This window comes from Aquila chrysaetos, chromosome 6 (genome assembly GCF_900496995.4).
Source record: "Aquila chrysaetos chrysaetos chromosome 6, bAquChr1.4, whole genome shotgun sequence".
Taxonomy (NCBI): Eukaryota; Metazoa; Chordata; class Aves; order Accipitriformes; family Accipitridae; genus Aquila; species Aquila chrysaetos.
Window position 1 is genome coordinate 8500952 of NC_044009.1, and position 20551 is coordinate 8521502.

Consider the following 20551-nt stretch of genomic DNA (forward strand, 5'->3'; position numbering starts at 1 on the left):
GATTTGGTCTCCACTTCCGCACCAAGACTGGAAGGATAAGAAATGCCACATATTTAATTGTTAAGCAAAAAAATAATAATAACTAGGTCATCATACATCACATCGAAGACTGCTGGCTGATGAAGTGCATTGATGCAAATAGTTTGTGAGCAACTGTATCACGAACAGTGAGAAGAAAAGAGAGTGGTAACCACTAAGGAATGCAGGAATGAGCTGGGCTTATCTGCCTTGGCATTCGGGAAGAATGGGGTAGGGCGGAAGGAAGCTGTGGTGTCTTTATATTTGACATGACAATGAGCTTAAAATGGTCATTCTGGTGCTGCTGAAGACTTTATGACACCTAAGTTATTCCCCATAGCAAATGGTTTCTCCAGGAAAGCCACGGATGACTCCCTGTCTCGGAAATCCAGATACCATTAAGATGAGTGCAATGATTTTACGTCCAACCCTGTTAATCTGGATGAAGAATTGTCACCGGCACACTGTAAGTGTGACCTGAACCAGGAGAAGGCAACTATCTGGGTAGAAAGTTTAGTTGCAAGGGTGCAGAAAGAAAACGAGAAGAGCAACACATTACCATGCTTCCACATTAATAAAAACTGTGCGTCTGTCTAAATGTGGGGGAACTACACGAGTGTTGCATGAACCAAGGGCATATGATGAATTTATGGTGAGAATTACTAGAGTCTGCAATTTTCCAATATCCAAAGACACCAAAAAGTACAAAAGTCCTTTCTTCTTTCACTTCAAATTGCTGAATAATGACTATTTCTAACCTGTTAGCAGGTTACAGCAGAAATGTCTCCACAGTGGGGTGGGGGTAAAAGTCAATAGCCACCACGATTCTGTATTTATGCAGAGTGAAAATGGGCTGGAGGTTGAAGCGAGACCTGCCTCTCTACTGACAGTAACTACATTCACAGGGCAGCAAGAAAAGCCTCCACTGCAAGAGATGGGAGTCCTCCACCGGTGCAAGCTGCAGACATGAACCCTGCTCCTTAAGTTTCTGCTGCACCTACGAAACCTGCTACTAACACCACTGAAACTATTGAGGAAAAACTTACAGCAACAGAAACTCCTTGTTTATGGGTAGCTTTTCGTTTCCATCGCTGGCAACTTGTGCCTAAAAGATCATGAGATGTTATCTGTTGGGGTGATATGCTGAAGAAACTCCATTTCATGAAACACAAGCCAGCTCTCTTTCCTGCTGTAGCAGAAGGAAGGCAAGCACGCTCTGTGCACCAAAATGAGTGGTGCGTTGCACAGGCTTGCTCTTTCATCAAACATTAAACACCACCATGGTAGTGCTAAGAAGGAGGACCTCCGACGAGGAAACTCTATGTTAAAAAACCCAGCCTCTCAAAAACACTCTATACTGCCCACACTATCGCAGAGGTAGCTCAAATTCAAAGATGGAGAAAAAAGGAGAAATTCATTACTAGAAGGAAGACAGACGCAGCAAGAAGAAAAGCAGATCCATTATTCCAAGCAACAAGACCATCAGAAGCTTTTGCAGGTGCCAAACAGAGATCTCTCTGGCAAAGTTTGAATTAGTTTTAGCTACTCCATTTCCTATAAGTGAAACTAAAATTCTCAAGGAAATCCGGTATCATCAGAGCACTGTGTATCAGATTTGTATGCGGGTTTTACTGTTCAAAGCAAGTATCATCTGGTTGGCAAACTGTTTTCTGCTCCATGCTTGCTCCTGTCCCTCCAAAGCTAAGCTAGCAATATTCAAAGTCATTCTTAGAAATGTTTCACTATTCTGACTTGATTTGCTAAAAAATTCATCTTGCAAGGTCAAACAGATGCCTGCACAGACAACATTTTCAAGTAATGCTAATGATGTCCCATTGGAGAACACCAGGAGATTAAAATCAGATATATCTTGTCTCTATTTCTTCTAATAAGTGCAGGATTTGGAGTGGAGCATATACAGGACCCACACAGGACAAGAATGAAGGTACCCTGGGCCATAGCAAGGCTTCCGATAGAAATCCTGTGTTACATCAACCCTTCCTTGACTGCTTCCTCCAAAAATTAACATTAAGTCTTGCTATGTCTAACAATGGTTAAATTAGGGTGAAACATGCTACACAGTCATTCAGCAACCAGTGAGGACCTGAGCCATGGTCCTCAAGTCACAGTCCCATCCGATATCTATTCACCTCTGTTAGGGAGGGATTTCTTTGATTATCTTGGAGTCAGTACTACTGGGCAATATGGTCTGTTAACTTTTTCCTCCTATTGTTGCTCCCCAATATACTTACAGAAGAGTACAACTAAACCCCCCTCAGACATTGCTTTTATCGGCTGCCTCAAGTTCAAGTCTTTTAGCCTGCTTGTTCAATAAGCTCTCATCATCTCGGCAGCCCTTCACCTACCTGCTCAAGGCATTCTTTCTGGAAAATAAAAAAGTAGAATTGTGCACACGCTCCAGACAGGGTTTCCCCAGTACTTCCCAATACAGCAGTAATAACTCCCTACCTCAGCTGGAAATAACTTTTCTGGTTTACCTAAAGATTGCATTGCACAGGTGGTTTCAGCTGATCAGCTCCTATTTTATAGAATAAATACTTCTCCTTGGCACTGAAGTATGAGGGCTTGCACCTTGCAATGCTGGATTATGCCTCGTTTCCATCGTGCTGGTCCTCCTTGCACAGCATCCAGCATCCCTGTGCTAACCACATTTTCTAGCTTTGTACTCATCGTTTGCTGCAGACACATGCCTGCTAATTGTGCCAGAGTAATTAACACTAATATTAAGGAAATCCACTACTAACCTCCTGTCTACTTCTCTCAGCACTACTCTGCCCTTTACTTCTTAGTCACTCCTTATATATACATGCCCTGATATCCTTTTATTAACCATCATCATCTCCTGCTTAATTTTCTTCCCACATGACCCTGTGTCAAAAGTCTGTTGAAGGCCAACCGGATAAGAGGCTGTCATCTAGAAAAATCAATGATCAAACAGAACACCAGAACTCCTTCTGACAAACCACCACTGCATTTTAATTGATTTTCTATTTACTCTGTATTTCTAAGCCATCACTTCCAGTGAAATGTCTGTGGAACACTCCCTCCCTACTCTAAAAGCTTCACTGAAAAATAAAATTGTGGTAAGAGGACCAAAACCAAATCTATGCTAAGCTTAGCCCATCAAACACAATGTGGATAGGCACCCATCTATTTTTTTCTAGATTGGATCAAGAGTGGCAGTTGTGATGGGTCCACAAAGCCCTGCAGAAGGTTGCGGAAAAAGGAAGCAAAAGGAAAGTTCAACAAGTTATCATCAACGTTATCAAATCAAATTGCACATCCAAGCTCTCCGCTTCAATTAAGCTTCTCATACCCTGAGACTGCTCTGTTATTAATTTTTAGTCTTTTTGGTCTGACCAGGAAGGCTGGTGGGATAATCTGACGCTGACCTGGAAGAGGGAGGAGGCGGCATCTGCACATGCAATACAGCAGGAACCACATCTACTTGCAGGTGAAAGCTGGCACATTATATTTGATCTTTCAAACTTCAACACGGGCACCAGGGCTCAGCTGAGGAGTTGCAGCCTTTGCAGCCTTGAGACGTAAAGATCTGGTGCCAGAAGCAGGAGCTGCAGCAGAACGTCCACAGGTCCACATCTTGCTTCCCCAGTGGCCACCAGCAACCCTATAGCAGCCCTTTGGGCGTCTCCCCCCCCACCTCAGACTTTCCCAGTTTTATTATTTACTAAATGATAAAATGGGGGGAGGGGACGGACGACAACAGGACAGGACACGATGTTTTTGTGCCAGCCAAGGGATTTAGAACTGGTAGCTCCTTTACACGCTCATGGATGAAGGCAGAGAAGTGACTATGGCAGCCATTTCTGATTGCTTTCTAGCTCAAGATACTTCAAAAAGCTATGAAATGCTTAGTCTTGAGTCAGCTCAGGGAGTAAATTCCTGACCTCTCCAAATCACAAGGCTTTTTAACAACAGTACATGGCCAAACCCAGTTTTCTGTTGTATAAGCTATACCCAAAAGAACTCGAGTAACCCCAAGCTAAAACTGGAACAAACTACAACAGCAACCTCAAACTAAATTAGTCTGCCATAACCAGTAAACTAATCTCAAATACAACTATAGTCAGAAAGGGAACTATGACATTTCAGTTTATATTTGTTCTTATTTCTGTTTTTAATTACACTGGCCTCTTCTGAGCATCCATTTTAAAATAACCCATATGGTCCTGAAGTCACTTCTGAAATTAAGGGTTATCCTACATTTTGGACTTCAGATTAGAAGAAAACTGCTATTTTCAGTTGTGCTTCATGAGGATCAGAAGCAACAAAATGACTCAAGAGCCTAACTTAGAAAGAAAAAAAGGGATGCTCTGTGCATAGTGTGGGAAACAGAACAGCAAGCCCAGGCAGGGTAGTAGCCAAGTCCGCTACAGCATTTCAAGAAAAACACAAGTTGACAGTATATTTAAAAATACTGCCACAAAACACTTTGTAGGGCCCGCTTTCTTTCTCCTATAAAATGAGACTTTTCAGTGGTTTCTCAGGTAGCCGTGTTCGTGGAACCAAGGATTAGTGATACACGTTTAGCTTTTAATCAGAACCACTGCAGCTATTTTCATCTGCCTTCAGCTACTATTTACTTAGTATAGCACCCTAAATCTCATTCTAGTATTTTCTCTCATACAGACTTTGATCACACTTTCTATAGCATCAACTGGCTTGGAGCTACCAGGGCAGGCATTCCCATCAGAAAATAAATTGCTTACAGAGTTGCAAGTCAACTTCAGGTGCTTAAATCATGCTAATTTGATTACTTTAAAGATCTAATAATTACAGGAAATACCATTAAAAAATAATCCATTATTTGACTGAAAAAAGACACAGAATCAATACAAGGCATATGTTAATAAAATCACACTGGGATTGACACAGGAATCGTTGCAAACAACATCTTGCTGCCACTTTCTTAGAAGAGCACGTTGTATTGTTGCAACAAATATTAACACCGCTAAGGTCGATCTATTTATTTAGTACTTTTTAGGTTACAAAATCTCTGTCTCGAAGCCTACTGCATATGTTATACAACTTAAGCAAGTTAGAAGCTTCCCATGTGAGAATAATTATTTATGTTGGTCTCAAGCACCCTCCAAGTCTTGGGTTTGGGATGAACTCGCTTCAACAGCCGTGACCCTCCTACACAGGTCAGTGGCAAAAATCCCTCTCTCCATCCCCAATCCACACCATGGGCAGAGACTTTTGGATTAAAAGAAATAAACAGCTCATCTATAGCCCAGGTTTCTCTGTGCCTGTCCTGATCCAGTGCATGACATATAACTGGGAATAAAGCCTGAAATGTTTTTCTAACAGTGACAGCTTCTCTCAGATAATTATAAGCAGACTTCAAATATAACAGAGTCAAAAATCTAAGTGCAACACAGTTAAATATGTAGTGATAAAACTGGGAACACACTTGAAAATTACAAGTTTTAACCTGCAGGCGGGGTCAGAACTGGGTCCAAAAGAAAGTTTTAAATCAAGTTATGACAGATTGGTGGTAGAGTCATACCAGTAAAGCCACCAAGCGCTGAAATCATCTCCTCCAAGGCTGCGCTGCCTCGAGACTCATGGTGCAAAATCTGCTCGCAGTGAGCTCAGTAATCTTTACAAAAAATACGAAATGGCTCACACTGAATATATAATTTGCCTTAGTAATGACCTATGAAGGAACTAAGGAGTTTCTGAACAGCGATGCACTTTCAGTATTGTGTAATATAAACACAGACCTGAAGTTAAGGTCAAGAACATAAGTATCTAAACAAGATACTAATTCCATCATTCCCTACGTTGCCCAGTCATTCTGCAAACATTCCTCCACCATCGCCTGTCAATGCAATCCCTTGCCATGCACAAAAATAATTTCTCTCTCTCTCTCTCTCATGACATTTGCCTGCGAGCAAACAAGTGCAAATGCCTCATTCTATTTTTTAAGCCTTTTTTTTGTCCTGCTCTGGAAGGATGCCTGCCTCCATGCTGCTCTCTGAGGTGGAAGGAACAAGTATTATCAGCTTTTTGGGGTGTCTGTGCCCACTTAACACACTTACCTGCTCTCCTGAGACAGTACTTTCCCAAAGGTGCTCATCTCTACAGTATTAAACTGCTCAGACTAACAGGAGTGAAGTGAGAACAAAGTAATTCTCCTGGAACAAACCTTCCGGGACTTAAGCCCCTGTCCCGACATCACTGGAGTTAATGGGATTTTTTTTTTTTTTTTCTTTCCTATTAACTTGGTGGAAACAGCCTGTTCCTTCCAAGCCAAGAGTGACACGGAAACAACCGAATCCGGGAGAGCTTTCCTGCATTTGCCATGCCTCTCCTCCTCTTTTCCACCCATCAGCACCACATCTGTCCCCTCAAAAGCTACAAGAAGCAGCAAAATCAGTCCCCAGGGGAAAAGGGATTTGGCAAAGATGAACGTAGGAGTTGATAGAAAAGACAACTTTGGACACATTGGCTAAGACAGATGGGACCTGTGCATCTATCCTGACGCTGAAGAGGTCCTTTTGGTATTTCTGCCACCCTAATAAGTGCTGCCCATGAATTTCACGAGTCAGACCTGCTCCTAATTTTCATTCTTCTTAAGTCATGCAACAGGAATACTACAAAGATTCCTACATGTTTGGCTTTCATAGGGTGAGTAAAAACAACATTAAGCAATGTAATGATAACAGATAATCAGGCGTATCACACAAGAAATGTATGAATTGGAAAGTCGTTTGCCTTGCTCTGAGTTTGAAAAGTAGGATTTTCTCAGGGATGCGAAAGCCTGGTTCTCGTTGACATCTTCAGCTCAGGCAACATAATCCACCGACTAGTTTGGGAAATATTCAGCAAACTTTCTAGAGACTTGAAAAGGCAAGCATATCTCTCAAATACCTGGCAACGATCTCTACAGGTTCTCCTTTCCTACGGAAATGGCGTTAAGTGGTGTGGTTAATGAGTGCAGTGACACCAATTGAGAATTAAAAGTGTTACTCTGTGTTGCAGGCAGCTTGTTAGCAAGGTTATGCATGTGCTAGTATCTACTAATGGGGCTGGTTTCCAAAGCGTTTTGAGTTAGTGGGTGAACAACCTCCAACCACCCGCCTCCCCCAGCCAATTAGTTTAGGATGATAATGAAGGGGCAGGGTACTGTACCTGGTGATGGGCAGGTCGAGGCCCCGCTGCAAACTGAGGAAAGGCGGGAGAAACAAACACAAAAGGAAAGGCACAAAGAGTCAGAAACACCACAACAAAACCAAAATGTCACACTCTATGCAAAATAAACCCACGAGAAAAAAAATCCACAAAACAGTCAAAAGCTTTGCTGCAGGACAGTGACAGACAGGTACTGAGATATAACAAGTGAACATCGCTAAGGGGGGAAGTGTGCTGCTCGAGAGCTGGGAGATAAACAGCCAAAGCTGCTAGTTATTTTAAAGGCACTGTAGTGTGTGAATTCAGGCATTCTTTATCCTGCCTGGGAAAAAAAAAACAAAAAAACAAAAAAAACCAAACCAAAAAACAACTTAAAACAAGCAGCAGTGGAGATTTTAAACTGTTTCAAGGTGGAGGTAAATGGTTAAAGCAGCTGGACTCAGAGTCATTCCAAATATTTGGTGGGAGCGGAGGATGGAGACTCATGGCTGGAGAGCAGTTAAGAGCCAGGTAGGCACAGCTAGTGTCCTGCTGGCCAGGGGGCAGCGGGAAATTCCCTGCAAGGCAAAGATCCACAATTCTTTGCACATACACACAGTGCAATTTTGTTTTCAGCCTTTTTTTCCCACAACTATCACAATATAACCCTCCTTAATGAGTCGGATTTGTCACCCCCATCTGAAACCGAAGGAGACAGGTTAACCCATGATGTCCCCGGGGAGCTGAAGGCATCAGTGGTAGAGCTTGGATGGAGTACAGGAGGTCCTGGTTCCCAGCCCTGAGCTCAGGTGACTAAATCACTTCCCACCTACTTGGGTTACACATGGAGGAAAGTAATCAGAATTTAACATGCTCAGTAAACATTAAAAGCATTTTCCAATAAGTAACTGATTGTTAAAATAGAAATAAAAATGAATGCAAGAAATGGAAAATATAAATAAAGATGACAAGGTAGCCTCTTCCAGAAGCCGAGTTAGGTATTTAAACCCTTAATTCTCAGTGTAATCAGCAGAGCTCCACGATGAGAGCAGATAAATCTATTGATAATAGCTCCAATAATTAAACGGAGCAAATGAAACTAGATCCCATGATGGCTTTTTACCCACCGCATGCCTCTACCTGTGGCTAGCTGTGATGGCTTAGTGACTTAACACACGTGCCGAAGCACAAGCTACAGTCCATGTCTGCTAATTTATACTACAGGGGCTCAGTACGTTTTACTTTCTGCCTGAGAAGAGTGATCAAAACTGGCTACTAATTACTGATTTTCTTAATAAGAGTTTTTTTCAGTAAGAAAAAGTAGACTGGGGTTCACTTGCAGCCCTACCTCCCAGCCATTTTAATGCCATCAAACATGAGAAGCAAAGTATAAATATTCACTGGTCCAGCTGATTTTCTCCTTTATAAACATTTTAATTGCCTATATTTAAGATTTCCAAGAACTAGACTACTAATACCAGTGTTTATATATTCCTTCTACCTTCACCTCATCATGACGGATGAAAAGTCATAAAAACCTTCCAAAACTAGAAAATATGCACACATGGACTATTTCTAGTACAAGAGTTTATAAAGAATGACCTGCACTGATTCACCAAATAGAGAGTTTTCCCACCCTTGAAAATTTTCCCTAGGTCTTACAATTAAAGAAAAAAAAAAAAAAAAAAAGAAAAGCATTATCATCTTGTAAGACTAAAGAGCTAAAATTTCTGTTTCAATAGCAACCGCAGGACAGTAGCACTCAAAGACTCTCAGCGTTCTCCCAAGGCTCAGGGTGTGGAGAGGACAGTGGCTCTGTTGATTGGTCCTACAGCGATGAGAAATGGGCACCTGGATGAGTCTCGGGAGGTGAATGCACTTCAAGTCCTTATTTTCCTAAAGGAAGAACTCCTCAAAACCAGTTCAGACATCTTGTTTTCAAGAAAAGGGAATAAAGCTTACCCTGGAAGGGCTGACACAAGCCTTTCCAGAGGGGCTACACACTCCATGTTATACAACAATGAAAAAAATTAATCAAAAAGACAACGACAGGGTGCAAAAACATTGCGCTGCTTAATTTCAGGGCCAAAGTACCTCTCTTATCACTGTTCCACAGAAAAGATTCATTCTCACTGTGTTTAAAACAAGAGCTGGAAGCTTACGTCTTAAGAAGCTGAAGTATATTCCATGGTGAAAAGTAATATGCGTTACAAGAAAAAAAAAAAAAAAGAAATAAAATAAAACGTCAAAAGTTAGTGAAAAATACCCTAATCTATTTTGCACTGGTCACCATTGGCTATTGATTTTTTTCATTTTTAATTTTTTGAAATAATTCAGGTTGGCAGGATTTATTCCTATTAGTAGCTGTAAGCAACAGAACAAACTGTAGTCACTGCTGGCTCGGATTAAAAGAGACACTTTGGGTTTTTTTTTTTCCTCTGTCCAATGAAGGTAGTAGATAGAAAGGAAAACTTCTTTATGAAACCTGGGTCCAACATTTCTACCACCCACACTCTTTATGGTCCTGCTCTGTGGACAGCGGGGCATGTTCTCTATCTGCTGAGGCTGAGCTGGCACATCTCAAGCCTCTCTGAAAATAACCACTTCTGGATCGCTCAAACACCCTCTCCGATCACATTTTTTTTGGCAGACCTCCTAGAATTGGACAGTTTGTGTTAAAATCACCTGGTGCTCAGGGGCTGGCATCGGCAAGAGCTAACAGATAATTTTCAGTAGTGCTGAACGGTTCTGATTTCATTCTCCTTCCCCCAGCTGGAGCTGCACTTTGAAATTCTTGCTATCGGAGTGATGCTACGATGCTAACAAGGGAGAAAACATGAAGCCAGTTGGATTGCAAAGGCAGCTGTCCTGGAAGGAACAGAAAAGCCTGAACCGTGCAATTGCCAATGGCCCTTGGATGCAGAAACAGGATGGAGGAAGCTCCGGCTGCTCAAGGAAGCAGGGTTAGGATCAACCTCGTTAGTGCAACAGCCTACCTACCCACACCAGCCGCACCATCTGCGTGACGGACGGGACTGTGCTATGGAAACCTAGGGATGGCAAAGACATCCTGCCACCTTCCTCGTCCCCTCTTCACCCTCCCCTCACCACCAAAAAAAGACAGTTAAAAAATAAATTAAAAAATAGTAATTAAAAAAAAAAAAAGTAAATCAAGCCCAGAACAAAATGCAAGAGTAGTTCAGGACCAGGCTAGTCTTGCATTTGTTTTGGGGTGGGGAGGTGGAATGAGATGTTATGGGTGCAGCTTTTAGTAATGGGGGTGGAGATGGTCACTAGCAGAGCGGATGGCAAAAACTGCATACAGGAGAGTTTAAAAAAAATGTAAAAACGGCTGACAACAGCAGACAAATTCTTCCTCAATACCTCCTCAATAATGGGGCCAAAACCCTACAATTTGACACATTTTCCAGCCAAATTTCCTGACGATGTTATCTGTTGAGCAGCAAACCCAAAGCCGCCCTGGTCTCTGTCCTACACCAAGTCAGACCCTCCCAACTGCAATTAAACTTTGGACCTTGCGTCGCCACTTAACCTGGCAGAAACTGCCACGGTAGCTCATGCTTTTAGCAAAGAAGCAAAATCAGTGCATTTCTGTAGATCAGCCAACAAAAAAGATGTGGTAAAAAAAAAATAAAGAAAGAAAGGAAGAAATAAAAACAGTGCCATTGGCACAATTGCCTGCAAGAAGGAGTACAGTTTGTTATATTGCTTACAATGCAGTATTTTATCCAGCCTCTTCCAGCCAGGGACCTGTAAACCGGACTCTGTTCCAAAACCTTCCTCCTCTTCCAGTTGTCTGTGCAATGTATTGGCACTGTTCTGCTGGGCTGTCAAAAAAACTGGTTTAGAGATGCAGCTCTTCAGTCAGGTTTTTGCTCCAGTTCTAACCATATAAACTTACTTGCGCTTTTCAACAATTAAAGATAAAGATGATGATTATACTTACTGAGAAAAGAGGGGTTTTTACCATCAGTATCCCAACGTTACTGATCAGAATTGGGGACTAAGGAGGTAGGGGGGATCCAGTTACAAATTCGCAGCTGTCCACATCATAGAACCTTCATCAAAACTGGCATTAATTGGCTCGTTCATCAACACAGAGGTTAACTGGCCTCAGAACTAACCCTCCTGCAAATCCCCTGGAGTGAGACCTCCAGAAGCAGGGCAAGCACATCGGTGCAGCTGCACATGGGGGGAAAGCTTGCCCTGTATCTCTCTCTATATATATACCTGTTATGTGGACAAACAGAAGACTTCTGTCTCAGAGGCTTTCAGTTGCCACGCTTCAGCAGCGTTCATCTTACTCTAAAAAGAGATGAGTGCTGGAAACGGTGTTGTGGTTTTATAGGTAATCTGAAAGTGTTACAACACAGATGTGGATTTGTAAGAGGCGCTGGGATTGCTGCTCCCTTGGCTAACTGAGGCTTGAGACATTGTGATGGTAAGCTACCATGCCTCCAGAAGCTGGGCTAAGCATCTGATGCTCTAGGAGGGTCTCCTAGCATCGTGTGGAACTGTGCTACGAGCAGAGATTCCCCAAAAAGAGCCTGGTTTGGGGAACCAAAGTCCTACAATAGCAGAGCAGTATTACAATACACACACAAAAAAAAGATTACGGAGGACAACCAAACCTAAAGTTGGATGGAAAAGGGGCTTACCACAAAAAGATCTGGGTACTCAGAAGGTCTACGTTAAATGCATGAGCACATACAGGGTGCTAGGCAGTAAATGGTTAGAACTGATCCAGTGGCACTGATTCGGAAGTAATGCCCAGAGACCACTGGAGACTTTGTGCTGCTGCTGTAGAGAATCGCTTTCGTTTACTGATCTTTGGTCTATCACTTTACCACATACTTCCTTAAAGAAAAAAAAAAAAAAAAAAGAAGAAAAGAGAAAGATTCTGGTAATGAATCTAAACTCTAAAATGAAGTGAACCTGAAAGCAACTATGCTAAAAATAAATCATGTTATTTGAACATAGATGAGACTCCCTCCATCACTTCTTTTCTGATAAGCCACTTTAAAAGGAACATTATCCTACCAGGACAATGTCTGAAAAACTCAATCAATATTTGCCATTTGGAAGTGCTTCCAGTTCAGTAAAACACACTTTCCAGAGAACTGGCCAAGTGCTATAGACACACGCATACACACAGAAAAACACACAAATGAGGAAGAAAGAACACAAGATAATGCAAACATGGGCTCCCTTACCGGTGAGCGGGTCTGAGGCTGGGTATTCATTGTTTGAGGGGCTTGAGGGTACACCAACGTGGTTGGAGCTGCATTCTGTCCTGAGGGGTAAGGAGCCTGCCAGGGAACAAGAAAAGTAAAAAAAAAAAAAAAAAAAAAAAAAAAAAAAAGTGTATCAAATGATTCATCCTGAAAGACAGGAACTGAACATGTTATCAAGATGCACTGCTGATGAACATTGAGATAAAGACAACATAGGTGATTGTGATGCAGAAAGCCTTCTCCGTCAAGGACCCGACCAATTTATCAACACTACCCTAAGCTCCCCAAGTGCCGCAGTGGAAAACATAGCAAAGAGGCACATCAGTGCAACACCATGTCAATGAAATCCTGTGTTGTCTGACCCCCCATCCATGCACTTTCCAAAAGCCTCCTCTGAACCTGTTTCCAAGGAAAGTTGGAACTGTAGGTATCACTGATAAATCCTCCAAAATAAGACAAGTAACAAGAAACGAGCTCTAATGCATTTAATAGAAGCCGCTGCTGCTTTAAAGCATTTGCAACACAATGAAACAGCCCAAAATCATTACAGATGTAAGGCAGACCATGGGTTGTGTAAATTTTTCATAGTTCCACTGATTTCTATGGGCTATAACAATTTATACCACCAGCTGCTCTCCCCAGTGTTATTTGCCCAAAGTAACAATAAACTGGAGCTGGAGAGTTATGCTGATTACACATTTTAACAAGACATTTAGAAATAACTTTTCAGAGCACCTTTCTCTTTTTTTTTTTTAAGAAAAAAGTTATAACTTACCTTTTTTTTTTTTTTAAATAGTTTATTATTGTAATGACATAAAAACCAGCCACTAGCCTGCGACAGCCTTCACTTTCAAAAGGAATTAGTTCTAACTCTACATGCTGCTCTGTAGCTCCTGCACAACTCCATTGAAAACCACTTCTCCAGCTTCTCAGCTCTTCCTCCTTCACTGTCTATCCCTTGTAGTGCCAGCTCTGGATATTGGCATTACTAATGGTAACCACAGTCCCTGCTAACCTCCTGGCTATGTACCATCAGATTTACTTGATGAATAAAGGAGCTCATCAGGCCTTGGGTTTCCTCTGGGAGGAGGTCTTCAGGCTCACTTTACAGATTATGGGAGAGGATATGCTTAAAAACATTGCAATACCCCTCTGTACACAGAATTATGATATATTCACACTGCAAGCCTTGCTGAAGAAATCCTTCTCATCTTCAAATTTCATGGCCCTTGCATTAAAATTCAAGAGCAGGTCTAAGGAATAAAGGGAATCGTTTCAGCCTGTAATGTGGTATTGAGAGAGCAGGTTTCACTGCGCTAGCCCTCAGGCACATTTCAGGGTATCTCTGATTTGAACTGTGCTACATTTGATTTGAATAATTAAGTTTTTAAACAATAAAACTAAGTTATAGTCAGTAGGCCAAACCTGTTTGTATTAAAGAAAGAAAAAAGAAACTTATAAAACTTTAACTATCAAGACAGGTGATCCAGCATAAAGCCTGAAGCTCTGTTTTAGGCAAACAGAAGGAATGGTGTGGAATCAACACAAAATGTGCTGTTTCTAGAAAGAAACTCAGTCCTGAAGCCTGCAAAACTTCTAGTCTGAACTAGCAAGCTACACCAAGTATAATCAGGCATGTTCTGGCTTTGAAGGGAGAGTCAACCAGTCCTTACAAGATGAAGGATGTATGCTTTTAAGGAAAAGAAAGCAATTTAAGAAGTTTTTCTTACAAAATAAAGTGGGCATAATAGTATGCCATTGGGGAAAGCACACATTTACTTCTCACCTTCCAGGCTGAGTCCTACAGCAGTCACAGACCTTACCCACAGCTCAGCCTCTTCAGGCCTTTCAGTATGAGCAAATGTAGGACAGTTTTGGAGCAAGAGTATGTCTTATTGTGGAAGAGCACCTAGCACATCTGATCACTGAAAGAATCTACCGCCGAGTGCCCCAGCACACAATGACCAGTGTCCTGTGCCTTCCAGAGCATCTAGGAGACAGCTGGGGTCTCTGTATTATTCTTGTTTTCTTCTTTTTCATCCCTAGACATAAAATCCCCACCTAATCTCCTGCTGATCAAAAAGTAATACAAGGTAAATGAAAATACAATTTAGAGACAATCCGACCAGAGAATTTTCTAGCCTCAGAAAAAAGAAGCCAAAACAAAACGTGGTGGCAGGGGATGAGGGCACTGAGCGTAGCCCAAAAATAGTCCCATCCCAAACACCTACTGCTGCAACACCTCCTATTCCTGCTTTGGGATCACACTCAAACCGATCATTAAAGAACAAAACTTAAACACAAATACATAGACAATGAAAGACAGTGTTCCTACTACACAAGCTAACTAGGCAGGATGTTCTGTTATTTTCTACCTGATTTTCACCCTGCTTTTTGTGTCAAAGAGATGATAAAAATGTACAGCTCCAAGTATATCACTAGATCTTTGCTGTGATTGAGGACACCAAAGCACACTCGGTAGAATATTTAGCTGAAGAATGTTGTTCTGCAGTAGTTTATATCAATACAGCAGAAAAGACTAGTCCAAGAGCAGTTAATGTTTTAATCGGCTCCTGCTATAGAAGCAGCAACCTCTGGCAGGTAAGCAGGGCAGGTTTTCCACTGCCCCTCCTCTCCAGCAGCTCATTTGGTCTAATCCTCTCCAACCAGCACTTCCCTCCCTTCTTACCACTGGCAAAACCTCTGATTCATGTTAACAACTAATTTACAAGAAGTCTTCTAATTTTTTGAGATGTCAGATGCAGCATCAAATATTTTCCCCTTTTATTTGACAAGTGTGATTCTGCTTGAGCTGCTCGCGTCAATGTTGTACAATAAACAGCATGTACCGTATCTCGCAGCAGTAATGACACCATAGCAATGAGCGATCGCAGCACGGCATAGAATAATCGAGCGCTAACAAGACACGGGGAAGCTCTGGTATCTTTTTGTCCACAACCTAGAGAAGTTGTCCTGCATTTGTAGTACCTTGCTGCTGACTTTCTGTGTCTGGGATCGCTGCCCAACCTGAGATTAAGGCTTCTCCTCTTAGAGGATGAGTGGCTTTCTGTGTCAGTCCACACACCTTGCAAAGGGTCCTGATGCTACTCTTCATATCCTACCAGACAGCAGCAAGCATGCAGAGTGGGTGACTGTGTCAGGAAATATAATGAACACTCACATGTAAATGGACCAGTTGACCACCAGCTCCTTGTGCCTCCAGCTCTGCATCTCAAGAGAAGAGACCTTATCTCAAACGGTTTGAACTGCTGCTCCCACAGCATCTCAGCAAAAAGAAAAGAAAATATCTACTATTCTCCCCCTTCTTCAGGCTCATGAAAACATGTTTTCTTCAGGCTTAACTTGCACGCAAAAGAAAAAAGCCTAAGTCAGATATAACTTCCTTGCTACCCCAAAGTCCTTACCCACATCCAAGACAGCCTGAGTTTTCTTTTAATCACCCAAGCAAAAGGAAATTTGAAAGAAAGGAAGCACAGCTATCAGTAAGGCTAAAAAACTATAAGTTTTAGTAGAAAGACTGTAAAGCAGGCATTTTTAAATACAGTGCCAAAGACAGCCACCTCACTAATAACAGATTTCATTTCTGACACCAGTAAGGCTGAGAAGCAAATGTAAGATGACGCAATCTAGTGTTAAATTTGCTTTAGTATTTAAACGCTATCAGAATAAGTATAGCATTAAGTTATAAATAAAGAAAAAAGCATACGGAGGCTTAAATAGCAGCCACTGAAGGGTTTCTGCTATTAAACTGTCATCAAAACAAGGTAATTTTGGACAGGCAGTGCTGTTTCTAACCCAGACGACCACTCTGGGTGCTAGGTTCACAACTGCAGCCTTGAGGAATGAGTGCAATACAAATCCCACTGAAGACAACAAACATCACCTAAATAAACATGTTTCACAACTATTACACAACAACAAATGCTTCTGCTCCGCATGCTTCAAACCAGATGTAGGTGTGCCCAAACTGGTATTTGTGTTAGAACCATAATGCGGGGAAAAAAGGGGAGGAAAAAAAGTGCTTTATAAATTTCTGCAGGTACTAAGTTCACATATAAGTACATGGTAGTCTAAAAAAACTATCAAAACAACTGACAGAATAAATCACAGCACTCTATTGCTTTTCAGACAAGTCAGCTGATTAAAAGTATCACATCTATTCATCTGTCAAAAGGACTTTTTTCTGTGCCAAGCATCTAAATAAGTACACAAAGTAATTATAATCACATGCAGTCACGCTGGAAATATGTGGCTTTTATGTACTGCAGCTGAAACACTGAGGATGAGGTGAGCAAATGAAGAGATCAGTGAGGAAATGCTTCAAAAATCCCCTAAATAAACTACAACGGAAGGGAAGGCATGGAAGCAAATATCACTCTGTATAAAAATTTTGGTTCAGAAGCATCTAAATGCTGGTATTGAAACCCCTGAAGTTCAAATAATTGCAGCACCCCAAGCTGGAACAGAACGGATGACTGCTGAGCTGCTCCACTTTTGAGGCAGAGCAATTTGCTTCCCTTAAACCTTTCATCTTAGTGATTTTATATTTCAGATGTGGCTATTCGTGGGGGGAAGGCGATAATAGTTGTGTGTTTATGTATTCCCGCAACTTGCTGGGGAAAACCCTTTCTACCCATTTTCTGTGCAGTTTCTACCTTGGGCTGCTGACTGCGCTAAGCAAAAAAAGTAAAATAATCACTACCAACAAAACAAATGAAAAAAGTTATTCTTAGATCAGTTCCTGAGCTGGTTAATAAACACTGAGCCTGCTGCGTAACATGACTCCCTTGGTACTGACTGTACTGGGAATAAACAGGCAAAGTACACACATCAGGTTCAGAAAAAGCTGAGTCACACAGCTCTCTGCCTCCCGCAGCCAGTGGAGATTTTTTTTTGGAACAAAACTGTTAAATCCCCAGGCAGAAAGGTGTCACTTGCTGAGCCTTCTGCCTTTGGCAGCACAGTTGGGTTTGGCATGGGAAGGGGTTAAGCCCTGTCGCCATTTCTTGAATCCTCTCCTGACTTAGGGAAGAAGTTCGGCTGGGTCTATATTTACTGAAGTTACATATGAGGAGGAGAAATGGTCTTGTAGTTCCAACACATGACTGTGACTCAGGAGCTTCCTGCTCCATTACCATTGCTATCGCGGTGACCTTGGGCAAGGAAAACCTTCAGACTTCCAGTAACTTCCCAGTAACACCAATGCAGTGACTGTGCTCCTGTCCAGGGTGAGCTGAAACTCCGCTGAACACAAGCAAAAAGCTTTAATCTCTTTTGGAGAAACATGACAGCGTAAGCAAAACATTTTATAACAACACGAAGCATGCTGGGACCACAGACAGCCCTCGGCTATCCCGGAACAACCCCAAAGGTTATTTTTCCTGTGTGGCCACAACAGAAAGCAATGCAATTCTTCCATGTGAATAAAAAATACAGTATCTTGCTGTAGTGTTTTATATTTCATTTGAGCGCTCAGATCATTACACCCAGGAACGGAGAGTACCCAGCTAAAAGCTTACTGAAAGCGTCACCACATGGACTTTCAAAAAGATTTTTAACTGTTTTATGCAGAGACGTAAAATATCAAAACCGTGCATTGGATGGAAATAGGATAAAACTGTTGCAAGATCCATCTCTGCCCCCAAAAGACCCCCAAACAAAACCACACACATTTCTCTGGATGTAAATGTATTTCTCCACGACAGTGGTCTTTTACCAAGACATTTGCTAACCCAGTTAAATGCTAGATATTGATTAAAGCCACACCAGGTGGGCATTTAGAGTAACACTCAGTGTACTTTATATTGAGGGGTCCTGTCCCTAAATTTAGGCATTCTTATTTGTACAAGCTCCCTGAAACAAAATGCAGCTGCCCCTGGAGCAAGGTAGAGGAGAGAGCACTACAAGAGTCATTGCCAAGATCATTGCACGAGTGTTTCCTTTTTAACCCCGTTTCTAACAACTGGACTCAGTTTTCCTTCCAGCTGTTGAACTATTTTCCTCGAGGAAAACCACAACAGGGAACATGGGACAGGATGTGTTAATGCACCAGCCCTTGAGGCTGCTCTCAGAGCGTCTTAGGAATTTTTCACCTGGGTCACTGGCCTGGATGGCAGGAGTTTGGCTTTGGATGCAGGTGAAGAAATCTCCTGCAGCAGCATAAACTGTCACTTGGTTCACAAGTGTGGAAGGATGGTGCCAGCTAGGATGCAGCTTTTAATTCTGAATCATCATTTATTTGTTGAGTTGGGTTTGCTCTGCCCTCCCACAGCCTGAAATCAAATCACTGTACTACCTAAACAACTGCAACCGTGCAGTATCCAATACGCAGAAATCTCTCAGCATTCAGCTCTTATGAAGTAAGAGGATTATAATTTAAAACCTGTATCTTGATTTCTACCTAATAAACTCACCCGCAGGCAAGCGGATGCCAGAACAGCAGTTCTTCAGACTACACCTCCTACAAAACCAGCACCTTTATTTTTTCCTCAAGCTTTGGTTTCTGAATGGCCTCAGTTGTAAGAAGGGTGTATATCAGCACAAACTCACAGTGTCAGTAGAAGCAGCTCCCCTGTCTCCCCCAAACACAACTGTTTGCTCCCATTCCTGTGCTCTTTCAGCAGCAGTGCTGGCTTCAAGTGACTGCAAAAATGTTTAAAACTTCCAAAGACTAAATCTTACAGCAAGATTATATTTTTTAATCTGATATGAAAAGTGGTATTATTGCAAGGCAGAGATAACAGCTACAGCCAGAGCATCTGAGAACAGCCCAGAATCTCCTACTACTACAGCCTACAAGACACATCATTAATGAAAGGCTCATTTTTCCAGCCAGGTGCTGACTTACGAACACTGGTAGCATCAAGTGAAAATGATTAAGAGGTTTCTGCTCTCGCTCTCTCCCTTACCATCCTCCCAGGGGCTGCAGTACCTGCAGCAGAGATGACTGAACTGGAGGTGAAGCAGCTTTTGACCTAAAATTAGTATGTTGGCAATGGGCAAAAAATACTTTTTAACTAAGTTACTGAGCTCCCAGTGGTGGCATCTCTGGAGATGCCCAGGATTCAGCCACCTCACCATGGAGTTGGCAACCTGTGGGAAGAGTTCAGATAGCAAAGAAGGAGATCTCTTAATCCACCTGCACTCATAAATCAATGCCATGAGAAGCCAAAACAGCCCCACGAGACCTTCTCAACGTCTTGCTGCCCCTCCAGTCTCAGTTTTGCTCAGGATTACATTACTGAGCTAGAGACACCCACCTTGGTGGCAAATGCATAGCAAAAACACACTACCTACAGCATTTCAGCAGCCCTCCCAATAGCTGCACGTACAAGCAATAAAGTCCTGTGGGTAAAGAGAAGTAAGTGCCAAAACAGCTTGTAGAAATCCTGCAGGAGTGAACCATGCTTGACACATCAAAAAGCATTCCCTTGGACCTGTACCAATGTCACTACAATACCTGGAAACCTGTGCTGCAACTATCTCAGGTTAGTTGCTGCATCTGAACACAAACATGACATTACTCAGCTCCTGGATTTCTTTGAACATACTCGATTTTTATTACTATTTTGGTAACTAGATAATTCAATTTTTATTTTTTTTTCTGGTGTGCCCTGCAGTCAGCAGAACAGAGTCACAGCAGACTTCGAAGCTCCTGTCTGCAATGACTTGTATAATGTGAATAATTTGAGTATGGTAGGAAAAAATCTGTAGTATCTGTAATAAATAGAACTAGCTCATCTGCAAATATAACAAAGATGGAGAAGCCTGAACTATTAAATTTATTCATTTCAGGCTTTTCTACACAGTAGCCTCTCAAATAATGTATAAAAGCATATTCTCACACTACTCCTGTGAACTACCCCAGCTTTACAGCTTTAAAAATAGCACAACAACAATTAAACCAATAAATAAGCACAATTCCCCTCTAAATGCTCATAGTTTGGCTTTCATTATTTACAATGATACTTCAACTGCATATCATCAAACACACTATCAGATTAAATATAAGTCCTCATTTACAGCTACATGTTCAGATATGCAGGGGTTTTTGGTATACATCGCATCAAGAATTTCAAATTTTTTAAGCAGCTCATTTG

At 41.8% G+C, this 20551-nt stretch overlaps 1 protein-coding gene across 23 annotated transcripts in view; it reads right to left on the reverse strand.

The window, feature by feature from the left end:
* EIF4G3 (eukaryotic translation initiation factor 4 gamma 3) overlaps window positions 1-20551 on the reverse strand; it is a 150482-nt gene that overhangs the window by 68100 nt on the left and 61831 nt on the right. For 15 of the 23 annotated variants that reach the window (XR_005932617.1, XM_030017828.2, XM_030017829.2 and 12 more), the window contains exons 4-6: window positions 12411-12506; window positions 10911-11024; window positions 7198-7230 (exon numbers count right to left, since the gene is read on the reverse strand). Coding sequence is in view for 22 of the 23 variants with exons in the window: in XM_030017828.2 (XP_029873688.1) it covers window positions 7198-7230; window positions 10911-11024; window positions 12411-12440 (177 nt within the window). In the remaining variant the exon portion in view is untranslated. The remainder of the gene's footprint in view (window positions 1-7197; window positions 7231-10910; window positions 11025-12410; window positions 12507-20551) is intronic. The other 8 variants (XM_041124152.1, XM_030017824.2, XM_030017823.2 and 5 more) reach the window with 2 other exon arrangements.